This window comes from Theropithecus gelada, chromosome 19, assembly GCF_003255815.1.
Source record: "Theropithecus gelada isolate Dixy chromosome 19, Tgel_1.0, whole genome shotgun sequence".
In the NCBI taxonomy this organism is placed as follows: Eukaryota; Metazoa; Chordata; class Mammalia; order Primates; family Cercopithecidae; genus Theropithecus; species Theropithecus gelada.
The window spans coordinates 36,494,222-36,504,082 of NC_037687.1; the positions used below are offsets into that span (position 1 = coordinate 36,494,222).

The 9,861-nt window shown below is 47.5% G+C and overlaps 1 protein-coding gene across 1 annotated transcript in view; it reads left to right on the forward strand.

The window, feature by feature from the left end:
* Window positions 1-8,317: 8,317 nt before the first annotated feature.
* CD177 (CD177 molecule) overlaps window positions 8,318-9,861 on the forward strand; it is a 9,647-nt gene continuing 8,103 nt past the window's right edge. Inside the window, exons 1-3 of the mRNA XM_025366851.1 lie at window positions 8,318-8,401; window positions 8,489-8,629; window positions 8,844-9,029. Of these exons, the coding sequence (XP_025222636.1) occupies window positions 8,350-8,401; window positions 8,489-8,629; window positions 8,844-9,029 (379 nt within the window). The 5' untranslated portion in view covers window positions 8,318-8,349. The remainder of the gene's footprint in view (window positions 8,402-8,488; window positions 8,630-8,843; window positions 9,030-9,861) is intronic.

Genomic DNA, 9,861 nt, shown 5'->3' on the forward strand with positions numbered 1-9,861 from the left:
GCACAGCAATGCCAGCCTCATGTTGTAATCCTTTCATTCATTTTTGCTTCTCTGGTCAGTACACGAAAGCCTGTAAAGATCTTTTGTTTTATTTTTGAGACGGAGTCTCACTCTGTCGCCCAGGCTAGAGTGCAATGGCACAGTCTCGGCTCCCTGCAACCTCCACCTCCCAGGTTCAAGCTATTCTCCTACCTCAGCTGAGTAGCTGGGATTACAGGCACACACCACCATGCCTGGCTAATTTTTGTATTTTTAGTAGAGACGGGGTTTCACCATGTTGGTCAGGCTGGTCTTGAACTCCTCACCTCAGGTGATCCACCTGCCTCAGCCTCCCAAAGTGCTGGGATTACAGGCGTGAGACACCACACCCAGTCAGGTCTGTAAAAATCTTTAAGTGTAACTTTTCATTAAGTGCCATAGATCCCTCCTCTTTGTAACATAAAGTCCTATAAGCTGAATGCAGATCAGTTTGCCATAGGAATAATTTGTCTTTGCTGGAACATGCTGGGTGCTTGGCAGATGAGGAGGCTGGAAGTGAAACATTCAGATGACTGATGAGCGTCCTCGGCAGGCTGCGTTGGAGGGGGAAGAGTGCAGGTTGTTTATAAGGCCTGGTTCGTGGCCCTGGCCATCATTTCCTGGCTTTGTGACTCCAGCTTTACTTCTCCTTCCCAGGGCTTAGTTTTCCTGTCCTTGAATGGGATGAATGGAACCAGTTCTGGGTGCTGAACTGCCCGGGTGTAAAGGCTTCTTGTAATGGGCAGAGGAGTGGAGAGGAGGGCAGCAGGGGAGCTGGACCAAAAGCATCATGTGATTTGCCGTGGTCACGGAGGATTTTCTGGAAGTAGCTTGGGCATGATGTGTGCAAGGAGACAGAAGGGTCTTGTGGTGGGGAATAGGACATTCACACGGCCTCCATGGCTTACCTCACAGAGCACTTGTTAATTAACCAAGAATTTGACAAACAGGCATGAAAGACCTTCTGAATGTGACACACGACACCCAGCTGGAAGAATACTGCCAAAAATCATTAAAACTACTCTAATCATAAAGTCAGAGTCAGACACATCCAGGTGGTGGAAGATTTTACAAAAAAAAAAAAAAAAAAAAGTGAACCATTCACTTTCAATGACATTAAAGAAAATGAAAGGTAGTTGGGGAGCACTCCTAGATTAAAGGGGAGTCCAGAGATGAGATGTAAACCAAAAGGTGTCTGAGACAGGTCTCCATCAGCTTAGAAACTTATTTTGCCAAGGTTAAGGACGTAGAAAAAACCATGGGATCATAGAAACAGACTGTGGTCTTTGCCCTTTTCCAAAGATAATTTTGAGGAATTCAATATTTAGAGTGGAAAAGCTGGCTGGAGGTGAAAGAAGGAGGGTGTAGTCGCATTACTGAATCCACATGGTGTAAGAGAAAGGAGGAGGTAGGGGAATAATCAATCACGTATTCATCTCACTCTCAGTAAATTGGCACCTTACAAAAGATAAGGTGAATATGGCCAGTCTTGGTGGCTCACGCCTGTAATCCCAGTACTTTGAAAGGCTGAGGCGGGAGGATCTTGTGAGCCCAGGAATTTGAGACCGGCATGGACAACATGGCAAAACCCATCTCTACAAAAAAATATAAAAATTAGCTGGGCGTGGTGGCGGGTGCCTGTAGTCCCAGCTACTTGGGAGGCTGAGGTGAGAGAATGACTTGAGCCCAGGAGACAGAGGTTGCAGTGAGTCAAGATCATGCCACTGCACTCCAGCTTGGGAGACAAAGTATGACACTGTCTCAAAAAAAATAATAAGTAAATTTTTTTTTTTTTTAAAAGATAAGGTGAACATAGAGTAGCTACCAAAGGAGATACTTAACCTTTTCTCTGTAGCTGTCTGCTTAGGAACAAAAGGAAAGGCAGTTTCTTGCATGACTCAGCTTCCAGGTTTTTTTTTTTTTTTTCCTTCTGTCATAGTGAATTGGGTCCTGAGTTTTTCTCTTTCATGAAGACAACGCAGTGCAGGTCATGCTTGACCCTGGATGTTCTCCTGATCAGAAAGCAAAAACGCAATGAGGGATGTTATTGGGACAACAAAGAAAATTGGAAATGGGCTTCCTATTAGACAACAGTGCATCCATGTAAACTACATGGGTCTCATCCTGGTCTGTGGTTACGTAGGACAAAGTCCTTAAGAATATCTATATAGGCTGGGTGTGGTGGCTCACACCTGTAATCCTAGCACTTTGGGAGGCTGAGGCAGGTGGATCACCTGAGGTCAAGAGCTCAGCACCAGCCTGGTCAACATGGTGAGACTCTGTCTCTACCATAAATACAAAAATTAGCTTGGCGAGGTGGCAGGTGCCTGTAATCCCAGCTACTCGGGAGGCTGGGACAGGAGAATTGCTTGAACCTGGGGGGCAGAGGTTGCAGTGAGCAGAGATCATGCCACTTCACTCCAGTCTGGGTGAGAGAGCGAAACTCCATCTAAAAAAAAGAGAGAGAGAAAAAAAGAATAATCTATACTTTTTTTTTTTTTTTGCGATAGAGCCTGGCTCTGTCACCGAGGCTGGAGTGCAGTGGTGTGATCTTGGTTCACTGCTGCAACCTCCACCAACAGCTTCAAGTGATTCTCCTGCCTCAGCCTCCCAAGTAGCTGGGATTACAGTTGTATGTCACTATGTCCAGTTAATTTTTGTATTTTTAGTAGAGATGGGGTTTCACCATGTTGACCAGGCTGGTCTTGAACTCCTGACCTCAAGTGATCCTTCCAAAGTGCTGGGATTACAGGACTGAGTCACCGTGCCCAGTCGCCTTAAGAATAATCTTAAGAAGGTTCTTGCTGAGGCACTTAGTGGTGAGAGTTACAATGTCTACTCCTTGTTTTTAAAATTTAAGAATATTTTAAAAGCATGCGTTGTGTGTGCAAAAACAAATACAGTAAAATGTGAAGAGTGGGTATAATCCAGTGAAGGGAATACTGTACTGTCCTTGCAGCTTTTCTGCAGGTTTGAAATTTTTTTTTCTTTTTTCTTTTTTTTGAGACAGAGTCTTGCTCTGCCGCCCAGATTGGAGAGCAGTGGCATGATCTTGGCTCACTGCAACCTCTGCTTCTTGGGTTCAAGCGATTCTCCTGTCTCAGCCTCTGGAGTAGCTGGGAACTACAGGCGCCTGCCACTACACCAGGCTAATTTTTGTAATTTTTTTGTTGTTGTTGTTGAGACGGAGTCTCACTCTGTCACCCAGGCTAGAGTGCAGTGGCGCTATCTTAGCTCACTGCAAGCTTTGCCTCCCGGGTTCACGCCATTCTCCTGCCTCGACCTCCCGAGTAGCTGGGACTACAGGCACCTGCCACCACGCTGGCTAATTTTTTGTATTTTTTAGTAGAGACGGGGTTTCACCATGTTAGCCAGGATGGTCTTGATCTCCTGACCTCGTGATCCGCCCGCCTTGGCCTCCCAAAGTGCTGGGATTACAGGCGTGAGCCACCGCGCCCGGCAGTTGTTTAGCTCCTCTAGGGCTCAGTCTCTTCACCAATAAAATTGGACGGTTAATGGGATCTCTCTTTCTCAAAGAACTAAAAATAGAACTATCATTCGACCCAGAAATCCCACTCCTAGAAATCTACCCAAAGAACAAGAAATTGTTTTATCAAAAGATACCTGCACTTACATGTTTATGACAGCACTATTCACAGCAGCAAAGCCATGGAATCCACTGAAATATCCATCACTGGTAGATTGGCTAAAGAAAATGTGGTGCAGATACACCACGGGGTCCTATGCAGCCATAAAAATAAAATAAAATCATGCTTTTTGCAGCAACATGAATGCAGCTGGAGGACATAATCCTAAGTGAATTAATGCAGAAACAGAAACTCAAATACTGCATGTTCTCACTTTTAAGTGGGAGCTATACCTTAGATACTCATGGACATAAAAATGGTAATAATAGACATGGAGAACTCCAAAAGGCGGGAGGGAAGGAGGAAGCCAAGGGTTGAAAATCGACCTATTGGACGCTATGCTCACTATTTGAGTTTCGAGTTCAATAGAGGATCCAGCACGATGCAATATACTCATGTAATAAACCTGCAAATGGACCCCCTGAATACATAATTTTAAAAAATAAATTTAAAAAATAGGCTCTCTCTCACTGTTGTGGCCGTGCCTGAATGAGTGCTCAGACAACAGCCTGAAGCAGTCAGGGTTCATAGTGGTCACCCTGTTCATTGTTTGCTGAGAACATACTTTGAGTGGTACAAGGCTCTTAATATTTACCACAAACCATCGGTTGCAGTTGACCATGGTGTCGGTTTACAGAAGAGCACAAGGAAGTTCAGAGAGGAGAGTGAATGGCCAGAGGTCACACAGACAGAAGCAGGAGAGTTGAGCCAAGCAGCCTGATCAGACCTTTCTGTTCCAGTCTCCTGTCACTCTGTGTCACCCTCCCTCTCACCCACTACAGTTCAGCCACCACCTGCCCGCTCGCTTGCTTGCTTTCTTTTCTCTTTCTTTTCTTTCTTTCTTTCTTTCTTTCTTTCTTTCTTTCTTTCTTTCTTTTTCTTTCTTTCTTTCTCTTTCCTTCTTTCCTTCCTTCTTTCCTTCCTTCCTTCCTTCCTTCCTTCCTCCCTCCCTCCCTCCCTCCCTCTTTCCCCTCTCCCTCCTTCCTCTCCCTCTCCCTTTCTCTCTTTCTTTCCTTTCTTCCTTCTTTTCTTTTCTTATCTCTTTTCTTTTCTTTTTTTTCTTTTGACAGGGTCTTGTCTTGCTCCTTGCTGGCTAGAGTGCAGTGGTGCGATTTCAGCTTACTGTAACCTTGATCTCTTGGACTCAGGTGATCCTCCCATCAGAGACTCCTGAGTAGCTGGGACTACAGGCGTGCACCACCACACCTGGTGTTTTTTTGTTTTTTTTTTTTTTTTTTTTTTTTGAGATGGGGTTTTGCCATGTTGCCCAGGCTGGAGCGCAGTGGTATGATCTTGGCTCATTGCAACCTCTGACTCCCAGGTTCAAGTGATCCTCTCACCTCAGCCTCCTGCGTAGCTGGGACTACAGACACATGCCACCAGGCCTCACTAATTTTTTGTATTTTTGGTAGAGATGGGGTTTCACCATGTTGCCTAGGCTGGTCTTGAGCTTCTGAGCTCAAGTGATCCACCCACCTCAGCCTCACAAAGTGCTGGGATTACAGGTGTGAGCCACCACGCCCAGGCCTGGCATCTCTTTCTAATTCTTACCTAAACCAAGCTGGATCTCACCTCATGGCCTTTGTACCTGCTCCTCCCCTGCCTGGAATGCTCTTTCTGCATGTCCTTCCAGGGCTGGCTCTTTTTTTTTTTCCCATTCTGCTCACAGCTAAATGCCACCTCCTCAGGAAGGCCCTCACTGATTTCCTACTAGCCAAAGCAGCCAGTTCAGTTGTCTACTTTCACCTCACCAGGTTTTCACTCTCTACCCAGCACCCTGAACCACCTAATATTTTTCATGCTTCTGTGTTGGTTTAGAGTCTGCCCCTTCATAGGCTGTGAGCTTGACAAAAAGCAGCGGCCTCCTCCTTCTTTGCGTCTCTGTATCCCCAGCCACTAGGATGGTGTCTAGCACATATTCCAGCTTCAGTAAACATTTGTTGATTAAAGCAAGACTTTCTTTAAAATTTAACTTTTATTTTAGTTCAGAAGTACGTGTGCAGGTTTGTTATTAATATATAGGCAAACTTGTGTCATGGGGGTTTGTTGTACAGATTATTTCATCCCTCAGGTATTAAGCCTAGTACCCAGTAGTTACTTTTCCTGATCCTCTCCCTCCTCCTCCTCCTCCCACCCTCCACCCTCTGATAGGCTTCAGTGTGTGTTGTTCCCCTCTATGTGTCCACGTGTTCTCATCATTTAGCTTCCACTTATAAGTGAGGACATGTGGTATTTGGTTTTCTGTGGCTGTGTTAGTCAGAAAAAGACAATGGCTTCCAGCTCCATTCGTGTTCCTGCCAAGTATATGATCTCATTCTTTTTTATGGCTGCATAGTATTCCATGGTGTATATGTACCACATTCTCTTTATCCAATCTGCCATTGATGGGCATTTCTATTGATTCCATGTCTTTGCTATTGTGAATAGTGGTGCAATGAACATACATATGCATGCATCTTTATAATAGAATGATTTATATTCCTGTGGGTATATACCCATTAATAAGATTGCTCAGTCAAGTGGTATTTCTGTTTTTAGGTCTTTGAGGAATTGCCACACTGTCTTCCACAATGGATGAACTAATATACACTTCCAGCAACAATGTCTAAGTGTTCCTTTTTCTCCCAGCATGCGTAACTTTTTGACTTTTTAATAATAGTCATTCCGACTGGTGTGAGGCTGTATTTCATTGTGGTTTTGATTTGTATTTCTCTAACGATCAGTGACGTTGAGCTTTTTTTCATATGATTGTTGACCACATGTATGTTAAAGTAACACATTGAATTGAGTACCTATGACTCTGTTTGCCTCTTCGCCCACCCTTCCCTTCCCTCTTCCATCAGGGACACTGCTTTAGGCCATGCACAGTTCCAGGGCACCATCCACACAATGACAATGTGAATTGCTGGGGAGGGGGCAAGATTTGTAGGGTGCACAACCTGTACAAATGGAGTGAGGGCTCTGCTGTTGTCTTCCCCTTTTCATGCATTCATTCATTCAATAAATATTTATTGAGGCTGGGGCTTGGTGGCTCATGCTTCTACTTCCAGCACTTTGGGAGGCCAAGGAGGGAGGATAACCTGAGCCCAGGAGTTCAAGACCAGCCTAGGCAACATAGTGAGACCGTATCTCTGCAAAAAATACAAAAAATAGCCAGACATGGTGGTGCGCACCTGTAGTCCCAGGTACTGGGGAGGCTGAGTTGGGAGGGTTACTTGAGTCCAGAAGATGGAGGCTGTACGGAGCTGCAGTGAGCTACGATTACACCACTGTACTCCAGCATAGGTGAAAGCAAGACTCTGTTTCTAAAAAAAAAAAAAATAAATTACTGGACACGTACTATATGCCATGTAGGTGGTGGAGACAGAGCAGGAGATTTGACAAATACTTCCCTGTCTGTGTGGCAAACATTAAACTTGCAATAAACTTGCAAAGACAAATAAAGATAAAATTTATAGAGATGTCAAAAATAAACACATAATTGCAAGTTACATTCATTTCTCTTTCTCTGCTATTCCTGCCCTCGCCTTCCCTCTTCTGTTTCTCCTCTCTCCATCACAGACACTCCAACATCCCTCTGCAGTCACTGACAGATAACCCTGGTTCCTTCCTGTCTTCCTCCTCCCCAGTGTGTTACAGCTGATTTGTACAGCTCTGGAAAGGCCAATGGTTAAATAGCTAGGGATTTCATCAGCCCGGTTGGTAAACTGTTGGTAGCTTAAAATCAGACATGCTATGAGTATTGACACCAGAGAAATAGGCTAACACTACGAGGCAGAATTTGTGGGAATTGTTTTTCTGTGAGTTTTTCAGCACACCACTGCTCTGCCATTGGCTTCCAGCAAATAGATGTTGCATTTTTCAAATATATCCTAATTCTTTCATAGATATTCAGTCTACACTCCACCTCTGGCCAAGTCTTATCCTGATGGTAGGAAATTGGGGACTTTCCTGATGGTAGGAAATTGGGGACTATGTTGTACTGTGAGGGTAGAGAATAGAAGAGAAAGCATGAGAGAAAAGCATGAAAAGGAGAATCAAAAGAAAAGCAATATGGGAAGGAAAGAGAAAGAACAGAGAAGTGGGAAGCCAGTGGAGGGTAGAAACTAAGCCAGAAGACAGGGGGACGAGCCTATGGCCACTGCACAGCGTCCCCAGATGTAGTTGGGTCATTTCCTCATCTGGGGTACAGACGTGGCCAGGGAGCCCATGAGAAATGAGGAAACTGCCTTCCCGAACTACTGGAGAACCAGGGTAGGGGTGGCGATCCACACAGCTGGCCTGAGGAGGAAAGAGGGCTGGGAGTCTGGACCAGGGGGACCCTAGGGTCAAGATGCCATAGTTTCTAATTGTGGAGGGCCTGGGGATTGGGACTCCTGGGTCTGAGGGAGGAGGGACTGGGGGCCTGGACTCCTGGGTCTGAAGGAGGAGGGGCTGAGGGGCTGGGGTCCTGGACCCTCCATCTGAGGGAGGATGGGCTGGGGGCCTGGACCCCAAGGTCTGAGGAAGAAAGGGAGTCCCTGATAGGCCGGTGGGGCAGTCGAGACTTGGGGTGGGGCCCAGGCCTCCATTTAGCAAGGCCCTCCCCTCCCCACCCTTTCCTGGGCTGGCTGCTTAAGGGCTGGTATAAAGGACTTGTTTCCTGTTGAAAAAGCAGAAAGAGATTATCAGCCACAGACGGGTGATGAGCCCGTTGTTACTGCTGGCCCTCCTGGGGGTCACCTTCCCACTGCCAGGTGAGTGATGACCCTAGCCTAGAGGGGACCTCCCTGTAGGCCGGGCAAGGGAACCCTGCTGAGATGGATTTGCTCTTGCCACTCCAGGAGTGCAGGCGCTGCTCTGCCAGTCTGGGACAGGTCACGACGTGTGGAATGTGTCCCAGTTGCCCCTGCACTGGACCCCTAAGGAGATCAGCTGTGACAGCGGCTTGGGGTGCCAGGACACCATGGTGCTCATTGAGAGCGGTGAGAAGGCCCTGGGGTGCAGAGACCCCACCCTGTTCCCTCAGTCCCTCGATCCCTGTGCAGTGACTTGGGAGCCACCCCTCTGGGAGGAGCGACTCCTAGGGTCCCGGTGATCCCCTTTCCAGCCTCTCAGCCTACCTAATGTAGCAGCGTCTCCCTCCAGGACCCTGGAGGCCTGACCTCCATCCTCGCTTGCCTCCCTCTCTCGGTCCAGGACCCCAAGTGAGCATGGTGCTCTCCAAGGGCTGCACAGAGGCCAAGGACCAGGAGCCCCGCGTCACTGAGCACCGGATGGGCCCCGGCCTCTCCGTGCTCTCCTACACCTATGTGTGCCGCCACAAGGACTTCTGCAACAACCTAGTGACCACTGCCCCGCTTTGGACCCCGAAGCCCCCAGCAGGTGCCTGCCCGAGGGTCGGAGGAGAGGGAGGGGCTGCCAGGAGAGGTTCCGGTGAGCACAGAGGGGCTGCTATGGAGTCCCTCCCACCTTCACTGGCTGTCCTGCCCCTCGCTGGCTCCATCCCTCCCCTGACTGCTCCCTGGCCACCAGCCCACCCTACTCCCTTTCCCTCCCTCTCCACTCACTCCTGATCCCTCCCAGCCACCTCTGCCACCCAGGACTCCCCGCACCCCTCCTCTTCTAAGGGCAAACAGGACGGGTTTCTGATAAGAAATCACCATTAACTGGGTCATCCTGCATTCTTTTTTTTTTTTTTTTTTATTCTGTTGAGTTTGGTTCAAGAAGTTCTGCAGGTTTTTTGCTATTTCCTCTTCCTAAGGGAGACTGAATTGACACTTTCCACTTTCCTTGTCTGGTGTTATAAAGAGTCTGGGGAGATGTTTGCACTTCTTTTATTGGAATAGCTTGTGAACACAGAAGTCTCCTGTTCTTGGAGGTTTAGCAGCCCTTGCAGGTGAAGGCACTGGCTCGTTCCAGGGCATCCCCTCCTTCCCTTGACCAATGAGTCTGCTTCTGTGTCTCCCCTCAGAAGGCCAGACTTTGTTGAATGTTTCAGACGTGACCATATCTGAGTCTATATCAGGCCTCAGCAGGCCCCTCCTCCACACTCCCTACCCCCGCGTCCCCCCAAGAACCCTTCCCTTCCCTTCCTTTCCCTTCCCTTCCCTCCCCTCCCTCCCTCCCTCCCTCCCTCCCTTCTCTCTCTCTTTTCCTTCTTTCTTTCTTTCTCTCTCTCTCTCTCTCTTTCTCTCTCTCTCTCTCTCTCTCTCTC